At 47.6% G+C, this 23,027-nt stretch overlaps 2 protein-coding genes across 3 annotated transcripts; both read right to left on the reverse strand.

Annotated features, from left to right (window-relative positions):
• Positions 1-341: 341 nt before the first annotated feature.
• LOC119524832 (glutathione S-transferase theta-1-like) lies at positions 342-6,228 on the reverse strand. Its single transcript, XM_037823463.1, has 4 exons — positions 6,049-6,228; positions 4,376-4,463; positions 1,187-1,353; positions 342-418 (listed from the first exon to the last, which is right to left on the reverse strand). Exons 1-4 carry the CDS (start codon positions 6,158-6,160, stop codon positions 342-344), a joined length of 444 nt encoding a protein of 147 aa, XP_037679391.1. The 5' UTR covers positions 6,161-6,228.
• A 7,360-nt stretch (positions 6,229-13,588) lies between these two features.
• On the reverse strand, positions 13,589-22,431 carry LOC119524896 (glutathione S-transferase theta-4). 2 transcript variants are annotated; one of them, XM_037823586.1, is made up of 5 exons: positions 22,243-22,431; positions 21,143-21,230; positions 18,240-18,390; positions 14,963-15,139; positions 13,589-13,806 (listed from the first exon to the last, which is right to left on the reverse strand). In XM_037823586.1, exons 1-5 carry the CDS (start codon positions 22,385-22,387, stop codon positions 13,609-13,611), a joined length of 759 nt encoding a protein of 252 aa, XP_037679514.1. In that variant the 5' UTR covers positions 22,388-22,431; the 3' UTR covers positions 13,589-13,608. The 2 variants fall into 2 exon arrangements, with proteins under 2 accessions (XP_037679514.1, XP_037679515.1); XM_037823587.1 differs by having other exon boundaries at positions 13,607-13,771.
• Between the last annotated feature and the right edge of the window lie 596 nt (positions 22,432-23,027).

The following is a 23,027-nucleotide window of genomic DNA, read 5'->3' on the forward strand; positions in this document are numbered from 1 at the left end:
GGAAGAGAGAAAGGGGAAGGAAGGGAGGGAGGGAGGGAGGAAAAAACTTGCCACAAATGGCTACTGAGCTCTCGAAACGTGGCTGGATCTAACTGAGAATGTGCTATAAATATAAAATACATGCTGGCTTTTGAAGACTTAGTATAAAAAAGTAATGTAAAATATTACACAATTTTATATTGATTACACGTTGAAATGGGTAATATGTCTAACCTAGAGGATTAAAAAAATTTGTTAATTTCACCTGTCTTTGTTTATTTTTTAATGTGGTTGCTAAAAAATTTAAGATTACACATGTGACTCACTTTATAATTCTATTGGCCAGCACTGGCCTAAATGCACTAAATTCTCAAGAGGCAGGAGCCCTTTCCAGGTGAGTCCCTTTCACCCCCGGCCCGGAGAAGCAGGGCTTTTCCAACTAAGGAGCAAAGGGGGTGGGGATGAGGGCACTGGGGGCAGGGCTGAAAAGCAGGAAGATTTCACAGTTTTGTTCATAGTTGGAGCTCAGATTCCAAAGCCCTGCTAGAATGAGCAACCTGATCATCCCACCCTCCAGATATCTGAAACCAGGGATGATTTGAAACCAGAGATAAACTAAAACTAACTAAAACTGGAACCCAGTCCAACCGCTGATTAGCCAGGAGAGATCACCTTGTCACCAAACTGCTGAACAGAGGATAGTACAAGCCCTTTCTTAGGGATACTTATTATCTACTTTAATCTCTAATCTTCTTTTACACACAATGCCCAGCACATAATAAATAAATTATGAGACATGCAAAGAATAGGAAAAATGCGACCCATAATCAAGAGGGGGAAAAAACAATCATCGCAAACAGACCCACAGAGGCTGCGGGAATTGAAACTAGCTGGAAATGACCTTTAAATAACTATCATAAATATGGTAAAGAATTTAGAAGAAGGAAAAATGAACAACATTAGTGAATGGGTGGAAAATTTCAGCCGACAAAGGAAAATTCTTCACGAAGAGCCAAATGGAGATTCTTGAACTGAAAAATACAAATCTGAAATAAAGAATTCAGTAGACGGGTTGAAATGGCAACTGGCACGTCACAGAAGAAAGAATCGGTGGACTCGGAGACAGGTCAATTGAAATGACCTAAACTGAAAAGAAAGCTAGAGTGCCCTCTGCCCTCACCCCCACCCCCACCCCATGACACCCCACCCCCCGGGGGGCTCACCTTATGCCACAGGGACCGGAGGCAATTTCTCCGCAGGGTTGTGTGCTGCCAAGCCAGGTACTCGTCCACGCGGGCGCGAGCCTCTAGGTCTCGAGGGTACCAGTGTTCCGGGACCTTGTACTTGCGGGTCAGATAGAGCAGGATGGCCACACTGATGGGGAGAGAGGAACACGATGGAAGTGGGAAGGGCATCCTGCTAGTGCTTCACACAGAGAACCTTCTGTAATCTTCCTAACAATCTGCCAAAGTATTCATCTGAGTCTCCAGACAAGGAAACCAGGCTTAGAAAGATGAAAGGACAGGCCTCAGGGGCCAAGGCCCTCGGGTAGCAGAGCTGAGAGTCCTTCTGAGGCTGACACCCAAGCTAGCTTGTCCTCCCACCAAGCAAAATCCCACAGCAGAGTTTCCTGCCAAGGGTTCAGGGCTGGTTTCTGCTCAGAGGAGCGGAGACTTCCCAAAGGAGGTGGCATCAAAGCTCAGTCTTAAATCCAGTCAGCATCTACTCCACTATATGCCGTTCAGACCAACCCCTGATAGCCTGATTTTTATAAAGGTTTTCCTGTCATTCCTTAGTTCTTGAAGTCATTCTTGGTGCCAGGAACAAGCTTCTATCTAAACCAATTCAGGAAGTTCAGGTCCCCAATGCATTCTGCAGGATATAAGGGGAGGTTTGCTATAGGATCAGGGAACAGTAGAAGACAAAGCCCTGAAGCTTTCCCACTGCCCTTGGTGATGAGGTTGCCATAGCAGTGGGTGGGGTGAAACTAGAAGGGTACTGAGGATCTATAAATTTGGAGGCTGTGCCAGTTTGGATGTATTATGTCCCCCAAATACCATGTTCTTTAATGCAATCTTGTGGGGGCAGATGTATTAGTGTTGATTAGGTTGGAATCTTTGGATGGGGTTGTTTCCATGGAGATGTGACCCACCCAACTGTGGGTAATACCTTTGATTAGATTATTTCCATGTAGGTGTGGCCCCTCCCATTCAGCATGGGTCTTGATTAGTTTACTGGAGCCCTATAAAAGTTCAGACAGAGGGAGCTCAGTGCTTGCTGCAGCTTAGAGAGACACTTTGAAGAGAGCTGTTGAAAGCTGACATTGACATTTTGGGGAAAGCCGTTTTGAAACGTAACCAGGGAGCAAGCAGACACCAGCCATGTGCCTTCCCAGCTAAGGGAGGTTTTCTGGATGCCAATGGCTTTTCTCCAGTGAAGGTACCCTACTGTTGATGCCTTACCTTGGACACTTTATGGCCTTAAGACTGTAACTTTGTAACCAAATAAACCCCCTTTATAAAAGCCAATCCATTTCTGGTGTTTTGCATAACAGCAGCATTAGCAAGCTGGAACAGGGGCAGAGGAAAACTTTTAAGAATGTGGGACACTCCAATGGCTGGGCAAAAACCTTCTGAACTGCCTCTGGACTATATTTTCCCCATTACGAATCCTGCACCCATGCCCTAGCTGAATGATGCAATGTCACTGCCAGATGTCCTGAAGCTCTTTTTGCTATCAGCTAAATTGTCCAAGCCTTCCCTGCTGGGGGCTGCAGCTCCCTGCAAGCCATAGACCTTCCGAGAGTGAGGGAAGAGTCAGAGAAGGCAGGGGCTGCCCACCACCCTGGCTGGTACCCATGGGTGCTGAGAAATGAGCAGGCATGAGGAGGCATCAGGAAGGGACGACAGAGCCAGCCACGTGTCCAAGGAACCCATCGGAGGTGCTTCCATCTGGAGATTTCGGAGATGACCTCCAAAGCACAAACCCCAGCTTCTCCTTATGATGGGTACTTGGGTAACAGAAAGGGCAGAGCCAGGGGGAAAGCTTGACCTTCCCTGCAGAAGTTTCAACTTCTTAGGACCTAGAGTGATGTAACAAATCCACACGTCTGGAGGAAGGGTCTCCAGCTTCATCCTGGAGATGGGGCAACCGAGATTTCTCCAAGCCGTCTTGACACGAGCTTGGCCAGATGGCTGTCCCCCATGGGGCCAGAGCTGCCATCCTCTCTGTCCCACCCTGTGCCCCTGTCCCAGGGATACTTTCACCAACAGCCAAAGGATTGCTGGAGCAGTAAAGTCAGATGCTTGCCTTCCCAACCATCATCATAAATTGAAACAGCAGCAGGTAGATTCCTGGGCTCCAGGCAAACTTCCTGGGGGACATGGGAAAAGGGCCCTTTGCCTGAGGACTATCATCTTGTCCATAAAATAAGGGGTGAGGCTGAGGAGCTGGGGGGAAATGCGGAAATGTTGGATGTCCCCACCTGGGTTATTACTGATGTCCTCACAAACATTGAGAACTGACAATTTGGTGTGCCGAGCCCTCGATCTTGGGGCTTGCCCTTGTGAAGTTTGTTACTGCAAAGGAGAGTCTAAACCTACTTGTGGTTGTGCCTAAGAGTCTCCCCCTGAGTGCCTCTTTGTTGCTCAGATGTGGCCTTTCTCTCTAAATAAACCACCTTGGCAGGTGATCTCACTGCCCCCCCTACGTGGGACCTGACTCCCAGGGGTGTAAATCTCCCTGGCAACACAGGATATGACTCCCAGGGATGAATCTGGACCCAGCATCATGGGATTGAGAACACCTTCTTGACCAAAAGGAGGATGCGAAGTAAAATGAAATAAAGCTTCAGTGGCTAAGAGATTTCAAATGGAGTCTAGAGGTCACTCTGGTGGACATTCTTATGCATTATATAAATAATCCTTTTTAGGTTTTAATGTATTGGAATAGCTAGAAGTAAATACCTGAAACTATCAAACTGCAACCCAGTAGCCTTGACTCTTGAAGACAATTCTACAACAGTGTAGCTTTCAAGGGGTGACAGTGTGATTGTGAAAATCTTGTGGATCACACTCCCCTTATCCAGTGTATGGATGGATGAGTAGAAAAATGGGGACAAAAACTAAGTGAAAAATAGGGTGGGGGGGATGATTTGGGTGTTCTTTTTTTACTTTTAGTTTTTAATTTTTATTCTGATTCTTTCTGGTGTAAGGAAAATGTTCAAAATAGATTGGGGTGATGAATGCACAACTATATGATGGTGCTGTGAACAGTTGATTGTACACCATGGATGATTGCATGGTGTGTAAATATATCTCAATAAAACTCAATTAAAAAAAAAATAGAGGGTGAGGACAGGATGGTTCTGGGACAGCAGCCCCAGGGCTCTGGTTACCTCTCAGTCAAGATGAAGTCCCCATCCTTCAAGGCCGGCACCTTCTTTAGAGGGTTCACCTGGGCAAAGGTGTCACTCAGGTGCTCACCTGTGGGAAAGCCCAGCATAGTGAGGCAGGAAGAGAAGGCTGAGCCCTTCGTGGCCTGTGCCCACTGCCTGCAGTGCCAGGTCCACCTTGCCCTGCTCCCCGGCATGGCAAAGGCAGGTGGGGACAACCACAGGAGGCTGCTCTCCAGCTGGTAGGAGATAGACCCCCTAACCCCGTGGCCTGACCCCATGCACCCCACTAGAGCTCCAAGTGCAGGGCCAGCCCCACCCACCAGCTTCACGAACTCAAATTTAGGGTGTCCCAAGCTGCAGAGGCAGGGCAGCTGGTGACGTGAGTGGGGCTCTGATCCCCTCCAGCAACTCCCCGACCCCCAGACTCTAAGGCAGGGTCACCGATCACAGAGAAGTGGCCTTCCCCTGGTATCTATTTACTTGCAGCCAGCTTCCACCGGCCCCTCTGTGTCCCCACCCTGGCAATGGGGGCACAGCTCTGGCCTGGCCTTTAGGCTCTGACAACCACAGCCCCTGAAAGATACAGCCCATTGTCTCCTGTAACCTTGGCCTCTGCTTGGGCTCGTTTGTGTGGTTTCTGTTCCCGCAGAGGCAGCAAGTCTCATTGTTGTCCTGCTCAACAGCCCTCAATAGCTCCCTATTACCCCAGGATCAGGTTGAAGCTCCTCAAAGCCACAGAGGATCTGCCAACCTTCCAGCTCAAGCACCCCTGCTAACCTCCCTTCAGACTGATCCTTTGCCAGGAACACCTTCCCCTCCTCTCTGGGTGAGACAGGCCTCCCGCTGCACCCCTACATTTGAAGATCCCAGCTCGGACATCCCCTTGTGCCCCATGCCCTCTCCCCGGAGGTAACCCCTGTGTGGGAGAAGTGGAAGCAGTCCACAGTCCGCCGGGAGGAGATGGGGTTTCTGGGGGACAGACAGCCAGGGTGGGACGTGATGGGGGGACCCTGGGTGGAAGGTTTGGCCACTTACTCACCTGATCACTCGGGCTCTGCTTCCTTCTGCCCCTCCCCCACCCCCTGATGAGCTTTGTCCTGAGCGCTGTGTCCTTGGGGGCCTTGGGGGTGCCAGCCACACAAACAAACCCACCCTGCTCAGGGTGCAAGGCTCCCCAGGCCACCCTGTCCCCTTCCTGTTCCCCAGCACCCCAAAGTTGGTGCTGGCAGCTCCTGCAGCCCGGAGAGGCACACACCCCCCCTTCCCAGAAGGGACAGGAAAAGGAAAAGGCAAAGGAGGAGGGGCAGAGGGAATTGGGGAGAGGGGACCCCCCTAGTGCAGGCTGGCCCCATGCCTGGGCTGGCTGCCTGCTATTGGAGAATCACAGTAGGTGGGGGGCTGCAAAGGCGGGACCCGACTGTCCCAGACTCCCCACTTAGGCCTTGGCCCCTCTCCTCCCACCCCCATCTCTTTTTTGGGGGCTCCCCCTACCCCCCCGGTTGCACCCCATCTCTCCGCCCTCCCTCCCTTTTCTGGACCTCAGTGCAGCCCCGACGTCTGTTCCAGGGGCCCGAGCAGGGTTGGGGGGTGTGGGGCGGGGGTTCCTGGATCTCCGGGTCTTCCTGATGGGGTGTCAGGCTTCCGGGTCCCCCCAACCCCGAAGCGGGGCCCACCTTTGAGCAGCTCCACGGGGCGCAGCGTGAAGGCGATGCCGTTCGTCTTGGCGAAGATGTAGACGGCGCGGCAGGGCTGCGAGAGCAGGTCCAGGTAGAGCTCCAGGCCCATGGCGGGGGGCGGCCGGGATCCGGCGGCAGGCGCGGGGCAGGGACGCGGGACTTGGGATCCGGCCACGCTTGGCCACGCCCCCTCTGGGAGCTGTCCAATCGCCGGCGCGGGCCGCGGGGGCGTGATCGAGGGGCGGGGCTGGGGCTGGGGGCGTGGCTGCAGGAGGGGGAGTGGCCAGCCTCCGGGCCTCGGAGCCCAGCAGCTGCCCTGGATGACCTCATCTCATTCTTCCCTTTCGCCCAAGCTGGCAGGTCAGAAAAAAGATTCAGCGGCGCTAGGTGACCAGCCCCGGGACACACAGCGCCTGCGTGGACGGAGACCCCGCTCTCCCGATACCCCAGGGAGGAGGGTTTGATTGTGCAGGCTGCAAGTAAGAATTATAATCGTGATAATTAATAGCTACTGTAAAGTTCCATTATCATCCTCATTTGGCTAGGGGGTAAACTGAGGCACGGGGTGTTATGAACCCAGGAGTTTGGGCTCCGGTTTCCATGCTCTGGGCAGAACCCTCTAGAAGTGGCAAAGCTGCCTTTGTTGGGTTTTTCCTTCATTCCAGTTGCATTGCTTGTGCTTCTCCTTTTTTTTTTTTAAATGCAATTTTATTGAGATATGGTCACATACCAGATAATCATCCAAAGTGTACAATCAGTGGTTCACGGGATCATCATATGGTTGTGTGTTCAGTTTCCCCATTTTTGAGTGTGCCAGGGATCTCGAAAGGCCACAAACCTGGGTGAGCTCACCCTGGCTTAAGGCCGGCCTGTCCCTCACCACCCACGGCCAGCTGGGGTCAGCCACCGGCCAGCCACATGGTATCAGCAATACTCGTCATTTTTAAGACACATCCAACGGAAAATGTTGGATATGCAAAATATGCAAGGGCATAATGTTGTTTACAAAGTCAGGAACATTCTAGCAAGAAAGAAAAGGGTTGGCGATCTTTTTTTAAGTGAAAAAAGATACTGAAGGAAAAATAAGGAGAATTCCAGATTTCCACGCTGAAGTTGTAGAAAGGAGCTAAACACCGGGAGAGGACCCCAGTTTCCCACCCACCCACACTGACCCCAGCTGATGTCCCAGGGGCTCACCCTCAACCTAGTGGTTTCAAAAACTCATTTGGTTGGTCCATGTCTCAGGATTGCTCATTTTCCAAGGGCCTCACTCACATAAACCAATTCCCAAGAGACTGATGGATGTATTAATTAATATAAACTAAGATAGAGGCCCTTGGACAGGAAGTTGCCAACCATTGTCCAGTGCCCTCTCTGCGGTGCAGTACCGCCGACAGCCTGGTGGGGGCAGAGTGAGAGCACAGATGTCCCGGGTCCGGCTCTTTACACCTCAAACCTGTGATCTCCGTTAGAAAAGGCCTGAGACTTATGTTGTGATTCATCAAGCAACCTCCCTCTCAAATAAGAGTATAGGGACAGACAGTGGTTTAAAAGAAAAGAGCACTCAGGACGAGACTGGACCTTTAACACATTTTTACTGAAGGAGCACTTAGGGCAAAAGGAACAAATTTACCATGTAAAAATTAATTAATACATCACCAAGCCTGGGAGCCCCCACGCCTCCAGACGCAGCTGGACATGAGATCAGAGGGGTCCCCTTTGACTCGGTTACAGAGTATTTATAGCACTTTTGATTTAGAGTACATTCAATCAGATCATATTCTATTTTTACACTTGAACCTTGAGTGGTAAATTATGCATCATGAACCACGAGTGAATCAAGATCGAAGGAGGGTTTCCACTGTGTTATCAGAGGCTTAGCTTTGAACATCTGCAAAACTCTACTGAAAATATAGCTACTAATTAAGCTATGACTTCTGTAAAAGCAACAGAACATACTTTGTTATATAACATTATATAAAATTAATATAGCTAACTTATATAAACTTCATATAAAGTTATATAAAGTTTACAGTTACTTATATAAAACAAAAAATTAGAAAAGAGGTTACTATCACTTATCTCTAACTTACTAAAAAGTTTTCTTATTTCATTCTTTGATTACTTTAGCCATTACATCATGTTGATAAGCACACATTAGATTAAAACTGTATTCAGCCTTGCTACATTATTTACAACTTATCTATGATTGAAGTAACAGCTACAGCCCCAACGGTGTTTTCTTTTGACACAGAGGACCAAGTGATTACACGTTATCTATGTGTAAGAAGGTTGAGAAGGGCTTTCTGCTTTCTTGAAAATATTTGCAGCTTTTAACTGTTTAGCGTCTCCTTAAGTATAATTTCTAATATAGGACTCAAAGGATATGAATCAACTGTCTCAGTTATTATAGTAATGACTTTCCACTTTTTATCATTTGGAAATTGTACTTGAGTGTTTTGGGGTAAAAGTTCTGTTAAATATGCTTCTATATCAGAAGGAATAACTGGTTCTTCACTATCAGAACAGAAAGCATCAGGTGGTACATGAGAGTGGCAAAGAGAGAAAATATCAGTGTGCTCATTATCAGATTCCTCAGTAGAGAGATTATCCGGTGACACAGGGAGCCAGACACCTCAATAAGACCTCTTCCAACTGAGAGCTCTGAGAAGACCTTCTGAATTCATTATCTATTGCAACATAAGTTACCACAAACCTAGCAGCTTAAAACAACACGTGTTTGTTATCTCACAGTTTCCATGGGTCCGGAGTCTGAGCAGGGCTTGGCAAAGCACATATCAAGGTATCAGCCAGGGCTGGGTTCTCAACAGAGGCTCAACCGGGGACGGACTTTCTTTCAAGCTCACTCATGTAGTCGGCAAAATACATTTCCTTGTGGTGTAGGACTGCGGGGGGCCATGGCTTCTTGCTAGCTGTCAGCTTGAGGCTGCTCTCAGCTTGCTGCACAAACCCCTCAATCTCTTACATCTTCAAAGCCAGCAAGGGGGAGAGTCTAGAGACAGTCTGCTAGCAAGATGGATCTTGTAGAACGATGTCCTCTCAGAAGTGACATTCCATCATCTTTGCCATATTCTGTTGCCTAGAAGCAAATCACAGGTCCCAGCCATGGTCAAGGGTAGATCAGATGGTGGGATCATTGGGGTTCACCTTCCAAGGACAGGGTGGCTTTTAGGACCTGAAGTCTGTGCAGTTGCACGGGTCTTTGCCCATAGAACAGCTCCATGGTTGGTCTAATGCTTTGCTGTCACCATCTTGAGGTTCTTAATTGTTGAACAAGAGGCTCTGCATTTTCAATTGTAGCCAGCCCTGTGCAAGGAGGGCAGACAGCTCATAAGGGTGAAACTACACTCGTGTTCTCAGGACAGCGATGGGGCCACCGAGCCCCTTTCTGTTTCAGTTTCCTAGGTTGCTCAAACAAATGCTGTGCAATGGGCTTGCTTCAACAATGGGAATGCAATGGCTCACGGTTTTGAGTTTAGGGCAAAAAAAGTTCAAATCAAGGTGTCATCAAGGCAATGCTATTCACCAAAGATGGTGGCATTCTGGGGCTGGCTGTTGGTGATCCTTAGCCCTTAGCTTGTCACATGGCAAGACACATGTCACCTGGTCTCTCCCGTCTCTTCCAGGTTCCACTGATTTCAGCTTCTGGCTGCCCCCTCTGGCTTTCTCTCTGTGTCTGAATTTCATTCTGCTTATAAGGGACTCCAGTAATAGGATTAAAACCCATCCTGATTGAAGTGGGTCACACTTTCATTGAAGTAGCCTCATCAAAACATCTGATTTACGAGTTGTTACACTCAAAGGGATGGATTGGGTTTAAGAACAAGTTTTTCTGGGGTACATATACAGCTCCAAACTGCAACACCCTCCTAGGGCCAGACCTTCCCCAGTGGATCTCACATTCTTGAAATTTAAACTAGCACCATCCTTGGCAAGGAACATCAGTGCACCCACAATTCCTCAAGAAAAAAACATTTCCCCCATTGAAGAGCTTTGTGGCCTGTCTACCTGCTCCCTACTTAAATTATTGTCCTTAAAGAGGAAGTAGCAGCGCTGCTCATGAGCTCTGAGCAATGCAGAATCTCAGGCCCCCAGCCCACACCCCAGAGCCACTGAATCAGAATCTGCATTTGCACAAGGGCAGCTAGTAGAAACTAAGGCACTTCAAAGCACAGGAAGTGCTTGCCCAGAAGCCGGTCTGGCAGGCCACCGGGAAACCCTCTGTCCCTCTGAGCTGGCAAGGCTCTGCTTTTTCTTGCCTCTTCCCTCTCTCCCAGGGTCTCCTCCTTTCTGCAAATCTGCCCCTGGCTCAGCCTTGTTTCCACAGCCCAAGGGCTGATTCTCTTAGCATTTCCAAGTTAGATGCGGAGAGAGAAGCTGATTGGATCATCTCTGTACCAGCCCCTGGGACAGGCAGCCAATCAGTGGCAAGAGGGAGATCACATGACATAAAACATGGCTGTCTTCTAAGCCCTAGTTGTGGGACAGAAAGTTTTCCCAGGGAGTACGTGGGAGCAAGGGGTCCCTTCCAGCAGCAGCTGTCACATCCTGCTCTCTGGGCCCACGCCAGTCCTCAGGTGGCCCGGACACGCTTTTACAAGCCAGGGCCTAGGTCCCTTCTACTAGTGGCTTTAAGAGGTCCCCAAGTGCTGAAAACCTTACACCCAACAGTCTAGCACACCCCCTGCCCCTCAATTCCCTCCCCCAGGAAACCTACAGGGTTTAGATGCAATGACTTAACAATGGGGCTGGACGCAGGGCATGAAGCAGTCATAGGACTTTCCACAAGATGGCCCAAATTGAAGAGCCTTTTGCTTTTCTTTGTTTTAATTTTTCATACACAGGATCACATCATCTGCAAATAGAGATAGTTTTATTTCTTCCTTCCCAATCTGGATGGTCCCCTCCCCCCCATTTCTTGCTTCATTGCCCTGGTTAGAACCTCCAGTGCATTGTTAGAGAGCAGTAGAGACAGTGGACATCCTTCTGTCACCATTAAGTACGATGCTTGCAATAGGTTTTTCACAGATGGTCCTTATCAGGTTGAGGAAGTTTCCTTCTTTGTCTGTAGAAAGTTCTTGGTTTTTGTTTGTTCATTTGTTTTGTTTTTCTTTTAATTGAGGTAAAATATATATAACCAAATTTGCCACTTTAACCATTTTTAAGTGCATAATTCGGTGGTTTGAATTACATTCACGATGTTACGCAACCGTCACCATTATCTAGGTCCCAAACTGTTTCATCACCCCAAACAGAAACTATTTCCACCAAGCAATACCCACTCCTCTCCTCCTACCCTCCCTGTCCCTAGTAACTTCTAATCTGCTTTGTCTCTGTGAATTTGCCTATTCTAGATATTTCACAGACATGAGGTCATACAATATTTGTCCATTTGTGTCTGACTTATTTAGATTTGCATAATGTTTTCCAAGTTCATCCATGTTGTCACATTCATCAGACCTTCATCCCTTTTAATGGCTGAATAATATTCCATTGTATGGATATACCATATTTTGTTTATCCAGTCATCTGTCAATGGGCAGTTGAGTTGTTTCTAGCTTTTGGCTGTTGTGAATAATGTTGTGTTCTAGTTTGCTAATGCTGCAGAATGCAAAACACCAGAGATGGACTGGCTTTTATAAAAAGGGGGTTTATTTCACTACACAGTTACAGTCTTAAGGCCATAAAGTGTCCAAGGTAACACATCAGTAATCAGGTACCTTCACTGGAGGATGGCAAATGGCGTCCGGAAAACCTCTGTTAGCTGGGAAGGCATGTGGCTGGCGTCTGCTCCAAAGTTCTGGTTTCAAAATGGCTTTCTCCCAGGACATTCCTGTCTAGCAAGCTTGCTCCTCTTCAAAACATCACTCACAGCTGCACTTCGTTCAGTCTCTTTGAGTCAGCATGTTTTATATGGCTCCACTGATCAAGGCCCACCCTGAATGGGTGGGGTCACACCTCCATAGGAGTACCCCACCGAAGTCACCACCCACAGCTGGGTGGGGCACATTCCAAGCAAATCTAACCAGCACCAAAACGTCTGTCCCACAAGACCACAAAGATAATGGCATTTGGGGGACACAATACATTCAAACCGGCACATGTTGCTATTAACACTGACATACAAGTATGTTTGAAATCCTGTTTTCAGTTCTTTTGAGCATATACATAGAAGTGGAATTCCTGGTTCATATAGTTAATCCCATGTTTAGCTCTTTGAGGACTCTGTTGAGTATTTTTAACATGAAGGGGTATTTTTTTATCAAATGGGTTTTTTGCATCTATTGAGATGACCTGTGGTTTTTGTCCTTTATTCTATTAATATAATGTATTATAGTTAAAGGACTATTGAGATTTTCTATTTCTTCTTGAGTTGGTTTTGGTAGTTTGTGTGTTTCTGGGAATTTGTCCGTTTCATCTAGGTTATCTAATTTGTTGACACCCAATTACTCATGGTCTTTTTAATAGTCTTTCCTTATAGTCTTTTTAATTTCTGTAAGATCAGTAGTGATGCCCCATCTTTCATTTCTGATAATAGTAATTTGTGTCTTCTTTCTTTTTTTCTTAGTCAATCTAGCTAAAAATTTGTCAATTTTGTTGATCTTTTCAAGGAACCAACTTTTGATTTCATTTATTTTCTCATTGTTTTTCTATTCGCTATTTCACTTATTTCCATATATTATTTATTATTTCTTTCCTTCTACTTGCTTTGGATTTAGTTTGCTCTGCTCTTCTTTTTCTGGTATTGTAAGGTAGAAGATAGGTTATTGATATGAGACCCTTTTTAATACAGGCATTTACAGCTATAAATTTCCCTCTCAGCACTGCTTTGACTGCTTCCCATAATGTTTGTGTGTTGTGCCTTCATTTTCATTCATCTCGAAGTATTTTCTAATTTCCCTTGTGATTTTTTCTTTGACACATTATTTAGGTGTGTGTTTTAAAATTTCCACATTTTCCAGTTTCCTTCTGTTATTGACTTCTAATTTCATTCCCTTGCATTCAGGGAACAGGCTTTGTAGGGTGTCAATCCTTTTAAATTTATTGAGACTTGTTTCATGGCCTAACATATGGTCTATTCTGGAGAATGTTCCATGAGCACTTAAGAAGAAGGTTTATTCCGTCCTCATTGGATGGTGTGCTCTAGTTCTGTTAAGGCTAGTTGGGTTGGGAGTATCGTTTATGTCTTATATTTCCTTGCTGAAATCTTCTGTTTACCTATTCTAGCCATTATTCAAAGTGGGATATTGAAGTCTTCCACTATGATGATTGACAACTTAATCATACTTAACCTTTAATTTTCAATACTTTTTGGAAGCTGGGAGGACCAGCTGGAAAGACCCATGACCATGCTTCCCCCACCACCCCATAGAGTAGATTCTATGCTCACACCAAGTCTCTCTGGCTCAGGAGCCATGGTGGTTGTGACGGTTCTTTATTAGTCAAAGAAAAGAGGTTGTTTTGATGCCTCCCCTAAGGAGGAAGGCCCCAAAGGGCTCAGCCCACTGGCCTCTGCAGGACGGGTGGCCTCTGGCGTCACTTGTACTTCTGTAGCACTTCACAGATCCTCTCCTTGACCAATGGATCCAGTGTCGAACAGTCCCACTCTGCCAACTTCACCAGCCGGTCATGGGCCTCCCAGAAGAGGTCAGAGCCGATGGCCAGTTCCACCCGCATGCGCCACTCGGCCAGCCTGGGGCTGTTGAGGAAGACATTGTGGTTGCCCCCCATGGGCTGTGGAAAAACAAGGAGTGAGGGACAGTCATCCTGAGGACCAGCCCCTCCTACAGCCTTAGGGGGCCTCCCATCCAGCTCTGCAAAGAGTTAATCTGCTGACCCCCAAGGTCTGGGCAAGGGGTCACAGGCAATGTAACAGATACAGGCTGGGGAGAGAGGATCCAGAAGCCCCCAGTGTTCTTCATCACCGGCTTTGCTCCAAGCTTCCTGAATCCCTGTCTGAGGTGGTTCCCACTCCTCTCCCTAAAACCTGCCATTGGTTCTATCTTCTTACAGGGAAAATTCCTTTCCCAGGTGAGGGAGGGGAAGTTCAGGTCTTTTATCCTTCACATTGAAGCTTCTTCTGTGATCAGTCACAGGGGCTGCAGTAGGAGACCTATCAGGCAGTTTGGTTGGTTCATTAAGTACATGTACCCCAAGATGCTTGGGAGGACCAAGAGGGGATGGAGGTGAAATAACAGGGCTGTACTGCTTGAAGATAGGTCAGAATGATTTTTCCTGGTGCTGGTCTGCAAAGTCTACTAACTAGGGAACAAAATGGCAACCTTCCACAGCAGCCAGGTTCTATGCTGACTTCTCATGACACCGGCCGGAGTCTAAACTGTCTATTCTGCACACCAGCTCAGTCCCCTGCATGTAGAGGCCACATTATGAGCTACACTTAGATACACCCCAGGTATAGAGTGGACTCTCCACAGACCCAAAGCCAGGAAAGCTGCCCTGCTCAGCTGTTGTCTGGAGCTCTGGAAAGACACCTTGGAGAACTCCAAACATTTCCTGGAGCATTCAGCAGGAGGAGAAGGTGTCTGAGATCTGACAGCCCCAAGGAGGAAATGCCCTCGGAATCCTGGTAGACTGACCAGACACGTGGGTGCCCTCCTCCCTTTCTTAGGCTCACCCTGCAGTTCCTCCCCACACTGAGGAATCTTTGTCAAGCATGGACAATCATGGTTCTCTCTGGTTCAAAACCTTCAGTGCTTCCCATTGTCCCCAGCTAGAGTCTGGGCTCTCAGAGCTTGCTGCCACCAGCCCCAAAGTGGCCCTGCCCACCTCTCTCCTTCCATCATCCTGTCCTTGGACTCTGGCCCCACTGGTCACAGAAGAGTCCCACCTCTGCTTGGGCTCTGTCCCCACCACCCACCCCACCCCACACCTGCATCATCTCCACCAGGGCCACCAAGTCAGCCAGGGAGATGTAGTCCCCAGTGATGAACATCCTGTCTTGCAGAAACTTCATCTCAAAGAGCTGGAGGCTGTGCTTCACTTCCTCCTGCATCTGCTCTGTCTTCTCAGCTGATACCTCCTCACCGGTAATCATTGGAATCAGCAGCTGGCCAGGGCAGGGGAGAGAGGGAAGAGGAGGGTGAAAACTAGTCCTATCTGACCAAGGTAGGCTTGGTATCCTTGGCTACCAGATGGGTGTTGGACAGTATCAAGGATGTAATGTAGTTTCACCTCTTTTGGTGAGTCTCACTGAACAAAGTTGCCTGGAGCCATGTACCAGAAGGATTTTCAGGCCCCAGCAGGGAAGAATCCTGAGGTTGATTAGTGATGTCTGTCATGGGTATGGGATAGGAATGAGTGACATCAGCCAAATGGTGGAATAGGCAACTCCAGACTCTTGTCCCTCCATAGGCACATCAAAAACAAACAAACAAACAAACAAACAGCAAAATCCATCAGAACCGACTTTTCCAGAACTCTGGAAAATAGTCAAGAGTAAACACCAACCAAGTGAATGCTGAACTCAAAAAAATGAAATAAAATGCAACCTAAAAATGGTAGGAAAACTACATGGTGATTTTATGACTGAGGAAAAAATATACATAAGACATACAGAAACAAAGAGTTCAATGGCAGAAGTCTTACTTTATCAGTAATAATTTAAATGTAAATGGACTAAATTCTCCAATTAAAAGACAGAGATCAGTAAAATGGATTTAAAAAAAAAACACGATCCATCTATATGCTATCTACCAAAGACTCTCTTTAGATACGAAGTCACAATGAAGTTGAAAATAAAAGGCCAGGAAAAGATTCCATGCAAATCGCAACCAAAAGAGAGTTGGATTGACTATATTATTATCAGACAAAATAGATTTTAAGTTAAAAAAGTTTACAAGAGACAATGAAGGATATTATATATTGATAAAAGGGTCACTCCATTAAAAGATATAGCAACTACAGACATATATGCACCTAACAACAGAGCTCAAAATATATGAAGGAAAAATTGACAGAATTGAAAGGAAAAATAGACAGTACTACAATGAGAGTTAGAAACTTCAATACACCACTTTCAATAAAGGGTAGACATTTAGACAGAAGGTCAATAAGGAAATGGAAGACTTTAACAACATTATAAGCCAGTTAGACCTAACGGACATATTGAATAGTCCACTCAACAACAGCAGGGACACATTCTTCTCAAGTGCACATGGAATATTCTCCAAGATAGATGATATGTTAGGCTGTATAGCAAGTCTCAATAGGTTTAAAAATATTGAAATCATAGAAAATGTCTTTTCCAAACACAATGGAACAAAACTAGAAATCAAAAACAAAACAGAACATCTCACAAATATGTGCAAATTAAACAACACCCTCTTAACTAATAGGTAAAAGAAGAAATCATGAAGGAAATTAGAAAATACACAAGTGATGAGTGAAAACTAAAACACATATACAAAAACTCATGGAAGGGGTAAAAGTAGTGCTCAGAGGGAAATTTATAGCTATAAATGCCTACACTAAAAAAGAAGAAAGCTCTCAAATCAATAACCTAACTGTATGCCTTAAGGAATGAGTGAAAGAAGAGCAAACTAAAAGCTACAAGGAGGAAGAAGATAATAAATATTAGAGCAAAGATAAAATGGAGAATAGAAAAACAATAGCCTATCAATGAAACCAAAGGTTGGTTCTTTGAAAAGGTCAGCTAAATTGACAAACCTTTAGCTAGACTAAGAAAAATGAGAAGACTCAATTAAAATCAGAAATGAAAGAGAGAATATTAATGTTGATTTTTATGAAATTAAAAAAAAAAGATTTTAAGAGAATACCATACACAACTATATGCCAAAAAAATTGGATAACCCAGATGAAATGAACAAATTCCTAGAAACACACAAACTACCAAAATTGACTCAAGAAGATATAGAAAATCTGAATACATCTACATCAATAAAGAGATTGAACCAGTAATCAAAAACCTCCCAACAACAAAAAGCCCAGGACCAGATGGCTTTACAGGTGAATTCTACCAATATTTAAAGAAGGATTAATACCAATATTTCTTAATCTCTTCCAAAAAATAGAAAAGGAGGGAATGCATCCTTACTCATTCTGTGATGACACCAAAGCCTGAAAAAGACACTACTAGAAAAGAAAGCCACAGACCAATATCTCTTATGACTATAGATGCAAAAAGCCTCAACAAAATACTAGCAAACCAAATCCAGTAACATATTCAGAGAATTATACACCTTGGCCTAGTGGGACGTTTCCTGGAATGTAAGTGTGGCTCAAAATATGAAAACCAATCAATGTAATATAACACATTAGTACAATGAAGGAAAACAAACAAATGACCATCTCAATTGATGCAGGAAAAGCATTTGGCAAAATCCAACACCCTTTATGATCAAATATTCAACACACTAGGAAGAGAAGGAATTTCCTCAACAAGACAAAGCCACAGCTAACATCATACACAATGGTGAAATTGTGAACGTGTTCCCCTAGAATCAGAAACAAGACAAAGATCCCTGCATGCACCACTTCTATTCAATATTGTACTGGAAGTTCTCGCCTAAGCAATTAGACAAGAAAAAGAAATAAAAGGCATCCAAATTGGAAAGGATGAAATAAAACTACCTCTATTCACTGGTGACATGATCTTATATTTAGAAAAACCCAAGAGAATCCACTCTGAAATAACTGTCAGCACTTATAAATGGATGCAACAGATTGGAATTTTTCAATAGGAACCTTAGTTTAAAAAAGGGAGGAGGGATAAATTCTGATATATGAAACAATTAAACTAGAAACAACAACAACATAAGAGAAGTAGAGATGCATACTTGTTATTTGTCACCTTCAAATTCGATCATTTCTATGAGCCCTTCGACTCTGATATTCTGTATGCAGTTCAGAATGAAATTTCTTAAAACCTGCCCTGGATTGGATAGGATCAGCCCCTCCTGAGTTCCCTTCGCCTTGTGTTGACGAGGCTGTTTCACACCCACTGGCTCATTCCACGCTCCCAACAGCTCTATAAGGCAGGCAGGAGAGGGAGCTGAGGCGGTGAGGTTCGAGAAGGGAGGGAAGACTTGCTGGAGGTCACCAGCAGTCCGAGAGCCAGGACTGGACCCCACACTTCCCCAGGTCCCTACCTCATCCTGACAGCTGCCCCAGTCCCCGGCCCCACTCACCTTAATCCAGAGCATCTTGCTCATGGGCAGCTGGATGGCCGTGTGCTGCCAAGCCATGAACTCGTCCACGCGGGCACGCGTGTGCAGGTCGGGTGGGTACCAGTGCGAGGGTGCGCTATACTTGCGGCACAGGTAGGAGAGGATGGCCACGCTGCAGGAGAGGGCAGGTCAAGCACTGGTCTTACCTTCCCTGAAACCCCTACGCAGACCAGCTCCAGCTGTCCACAGGCAGGCATGGGGCACCGATATCCTTCTGGGGGAAGGTTGAGCCCAAAGGGCTCCAGGAAAGGCCTCCCCAGTGCAGTCAGTAAGGGCAGGGAAGGCATCTCAAGATGGCGAATACTTGGAGATGTGAAGGATGCATGGGAGTTGGTGGATGGCATAAAGAAAGCAGTCCAGGCAGGGGGAACAGCATGTGCTTAAACACCAGGCAAGATGGAGTGCAGTCAATCTGGAGAAAGGTGAGGTAATTCAGGATGACTGGAAGAAAGCTGGCAATGGGTGGGGAGCCTAGGAGAGACAGGGAGGAGACCCTTGGGGCTGCAGGGAGGAGCGTAGACTTACTCCTCAGAACTATGGATAATGTAAGCACTAGACAATAGTCCACCTTGACATTTAGAAAGACCCCTCCACCACGGGTCTGGATGCAGGGTGAACAGAAGGGAGCTAAATCAACCACAGGGAGATCAAGATGGTGGTGGCTGCTAGGAGATCCGAACTGGTGCTTGGGGAGGGAAGAGGCTGCAGGGATGGAAGGAATGTTCTGGGCCTTGCTGTTGGTTGCTGGGAGGGTGGGGTGGGAGGAAGGAGTGCAGTGGAGGAAAATGAAGAACTCAGGGTAGAGGTAGGCATTTGAGTTATCTATGGATATCCTGGAGGCACCAAGAGAATCCTGGATGGTAGTCTGATAGCAAAGTCAGTACTTGGTGGGGTACTTGGGGCTGTCAGGCAAAAATGGGAGCTGAGATGGGTGGAGGGAGAGGAAATGGAGAAGGAGCAGCCAGGGAGGCAGGAGGGAGGCCCTGGGGGGGCCAGAGAAGGCAGCTCTCCAAGAAGGGAAGTCCCAGGGAGAGCTCAAGGGGAGAAATAACATCCACCCGCGTGGGGCCCGTTCTCAGCCTGCATCATCTCATCTGATCTCACAATAACCCTGAGAAGTGGGTACCAGGCTGCCCCCTAATTGTATTGGCCAATATGGAAGCTCAGAGGTGCAAGGAACTGGCCTAGGACACACAGCCCGTGCATGGCTGGGTGGGGGGGTTGACCATGTTGCTGAGCCTTGCTGCCCTTCTCCATCTCCTGACTTAGCTGGTGACCTTGGAGGAGTGGGGAGCTGGGGGCTGGGGGCTGGGGGGTGGACCCTGGACTCATGAGAGAAGAAGGCTCCCAGGCCCTCTGCACGGTCCCTGCGATGACCCTGGAATGAGCACCTCGCCCTCTGCCTGCCCAGCACCCTTCCCCCACTTCCCTTCCGGGAGCTGCGCTGCCATTTTTATCACATGATCCTTGCAGGGGTGGCGGTCAGTCACGGGGACCCACTGCCGGCCTGTGATTGGTTCACTGCGAGCAGGTGCCTCGGACTGGGCCCATCCGGGTCCTTCCCTGGCAATTTATTTTCATTCCCTGGCAATTTCTTTCCCATGGACCAGGTGCTTCAAAGATGCACCTACAGAGCTGCCAGTGGCCCTGGTTATACAGCGAGCCCTGAGTGCGGGAGGCTGACACTCCTGCAGAGGGGTTGGGCAGTGGGATGAGCGGCAGAGGGGGAAGTGTGTGTGTGAGAGAGAAAAGGAAGAGCATGGCTTAAAGGAAGCAAGCAGCAGCCCTTCCAGTTCCCCATTGTCCTGATTAATTGAGCTGGGTTTCTGTGACTTGCAGCCATTTTCCTCTTCCCCTCCAGTGCTCTAGTATACACCCTGGCACAGGAGCCTGGGAGGCTGATGGAGAGAGCGCCAGGTCATTGGAGAAGACCTGGAGGAATGGGGCGAGAAATTGACTAGGCTTGGAGAACCTGTGGTTCTAAGGGCCAGGAGCAGAGCAGGGAGGGAAGGGACCACCAGGGAGAGTGGGGGACGTACATGGGAGGCCAACGGCAGAGGTGAGGAGCTCCAGCACTCTGAGATGAGGTCCTGTGCCACAATGAGCTCCTTGAGAGACCTTTTAAAAATGATGTGTCCACCTGTGAAACCCTCTTGCAAATTAATCAACCCTGAATCCCATCAAGCCTCTGTATCCAACTTCCTATTCACAGGAAAGTGAGGTTCAGGGAAGCACACCCCTTGTCCTCTGAGGAGGCAGTCTGCAAAACCCAGACTTTGGGAAACTCTCCAGGACAGGGAATAAAAATAAATTGCTGGGTTTCTTCAGCAGCAAAATAAAAAAGGCAAAGAAAAATGGCAGGAAGATGCAGGGGGCATTAGATCCAAAGATACCTAAGAGCTATAATAGCCAGCTGGAATACTTGGATCTTATTTAGACTGATTCAAACAAACCACAATGAGACTTTTTATGAGATAAGCAGAGACTTTTGAATAACTTTGATTAAGTCAAAGAGTTATTGTTGATTTTCTTATATGTTATAATCAGGTATTGTGGGAATCTTTGTTTTTTTGAGTCCTTACATTTATGGATGAAATGATGGGGTGTCTGGGAAGTGAGAGATCTGATTAGGGTACAGGTGATGCAAAATGGGCCCCAAATCAACAACAGTTGGAGCCGGGTGATGGGATGGGTGTATGGTGGTCTATGATACTATTCATTCATCAGTATTCATTCTACTGTAGTGTATGTGGGAACTTTTCCATAGTGAATATTAAATAAATAAATGCTAGCAGGTTGGCTGTGAGTCTCCCAGGAGGACCAGAGACAGATGGCAGGGAAAAGGCCCAGGGAAAAATGGTTACCTTTCAGATAAGATAAATTTTCCATCTTTGAGGCTGGGTAGCTTCCTCAGGGGGTTTATCTCGATGTATTCCTTGCTGTGGTGGTGACCTGGGAAGGGCAGGGAAGGTCTGAGGCTGTCAGAACTCCAGAGAAGAGAGAACCAAGCCCCAGAGAGGAAGAAATGCCAGCCTCTCTATTTTATCACAAAGGGGAAACTGACACCCAGGTGGCAGTGCAGAGACTGGGATTCCTTGTTGCCCCCCATGGCCCCCTGCCTGTGCCCTAGTACCAGGACAAACCTTTGGCTCACAAGAGCTGTACCCCTGCAGCCACAGCCTGTGAACCAGCTGTGTCTCTAGGATCAGGATCCCACCTCTGCTCCTGCCACCTTTCACTCCGTCTCCCCCTCTAAGGGCAGCAGGACAGCTGCAACTGGCATATGAGGAAGCACGGTGCCCAGACCCAGCACAGTCCTGGAAAGTCCAGAAGGGAGTCTCCTGGATGCAATGGGGGTGATCAGAACAGAGAACCCAATTTGGGGGCAGGAGTTTTAAGTCTTCCTTGGCCAGCTGGCTCCAGGAAGAAGCACTTAACATGGGTATCACTCACACCCCATTCATTTCTGGAGCTCCTGTGTTTCCTCTTCTATGTTCTAGAGGTGTCAGCCGCTTCAAGGTGAGCTTTTAAAGCCTACTCTGTGCTTGGGGCAGAGTTGGAGACAGATCTCCTGAAAATTACACAGCATCTATGTGACTCTGAGCTGGCTGAAAACTGGGGAGGATGCATTTGCACTAAAGCAGCATTTGGACTATCATATTTGGGACAACCACCAACTTCCATGACCTTTACCCAGCTAGTTGGCAGGTATTGCTGACAACAGGATGCCAGACATCCCAGGATAAGGTGAAGGCATTGGATGGGAGCCTGGGATTCAACGATTGTTCCTTCCACTCTACTGCTGAAGAGCCTGTTCATCACAGTGGGAGCAGAATTAACAGGATCTTGTTTTGTGGGGAGAGAGGGTCTTCTGGGTCTCTGTCCCCACTTCTCAGAAATGCCCCTACCAGCATGGCCTGCCTCCACCCAGGACCAGGCCTGCGGAGATGCAATCAGGGCTGACCTTTCAGCAGATCCACAAACTGGAAGTCAAAGGGGATGCCGTTCTTCCTGGCAAAGATGTAGACAGCGCGGCAGGGAGCCGACAGCAGGTCCAGGTACAGCTCAAGGCCCAAGCTGACCCGCGTGCTGGACTCAGCAGATGCCATGGCCAGCTAGGAACCTAAACCTACATCCAGCTTGAAGCCTTGGCCCTGGCCCCACCAGCCGTGGCCTGCTCTCTCTGACCCGACCCAGGAGTCCAGTGTTCCGGAACTTTTTGTTTCACTTGGTGTTGTCATGAGGCCAGGAAGCCTGGAGTTCTCACCACAACAAGGATTCTGAGAGGCCCCAGGAGTAGGCTGGGAGGGGTCTCCAGCAGGCGAGGGTGAGACCCAGGGCCCGGGGGAGGGAGGAGGGCTGTGACCCTGGCTTTCTCCTTCCCCTTCCCATGGTATGTGTGTCTTTGTGTGCCTGCGTTCATGATGTAGACACCCTATTTGGGAAGAACTCAAACATGCCAATTCCCACACCCACCCAGTGCCCTCACCTTATCCTTGGGGACCATGGCTAAAGAGGCTTTGTGGGTCCAGAATGAAGATGGGTGACAAGAACCAACCCTGGAGGGTTCCAGAAGGAGGAGCGGGGTACCCACAGGTCAATATAGCCTGAACTGTAGCCAGAAAAGATCAGGGGAAAGAGAACTGGGGAGTTGCTGGGGGGCACTGAGGATGCTGCCTCAAGGGATTCAAGGGGCAGCTAGCCAGTGGCACCATGCAGATGCCCAGAAGCTTCCCAGGCTGGGCCAGG

This window comes from Choloepus didactylus, assembly GCF_015220235.1.
Source record: "Choloepus didactylus isolate mChoDid1 chromosome 23 unlocalized genomic scaffold, mChoDid1.pri SUPER_23_unloc1, whole genome shotgun sequence".
Lineage (NCBI taxonomy): Eukaryota > Metazoa > Chordata > Mammalia > Pilosa > Megalonychidae > Choloepus > Choloepus didactylus.

Excerpts from the sequence above, each read along its gene's own strand:
- LOC119524896 (XM_037823586.1), bottom strand. The coding sequence starts at position 22,387 with ATGGCATCTGCTGAGTCCAGCACGCGGGTCAGCTTGGGCCTTGAGCTG. Across the intron at positions 15,140-18,239 it reads GCAAGATGCTCTGGATTAAG|CTGCTGATTCCAATGATTAC; the intron begins GTGAGTGGGGCC and ends TGCCCTGGCCAG. Across the intron at positions 13,807-14,962 it reads CCCTGGTGGAGATGATGCAG|CCCATGGGGGGCAACCACAA; the intron begins GTGTGGGGTGGG and ends GTTTTTCCACAG.
- LOC119524832 (XM_037823463.1), bottom strand. The coding sequence starts at position 6,160 with ATGGGCCTGGAGCTCTACCTGGACCTGCTCTCGCAGCCCTGCCGCGCC. Across the intron at positions 4,464-6,048 it reads CCCCGTGGAGCTGCTCAAAG|GTGAGCACCTGAGTGACACC; the intron begins GTGGGCCCCGCT and ends GCTTTCCCACAG. Across the intron at positions 419-1,186 it reads TAAGGTGAGCCCCCCGGGGG|TTGGAAAAGCCCTGCTTCTC; the intron begins GTGGGGTGTCAT and ends TTTGCTCCTTAG.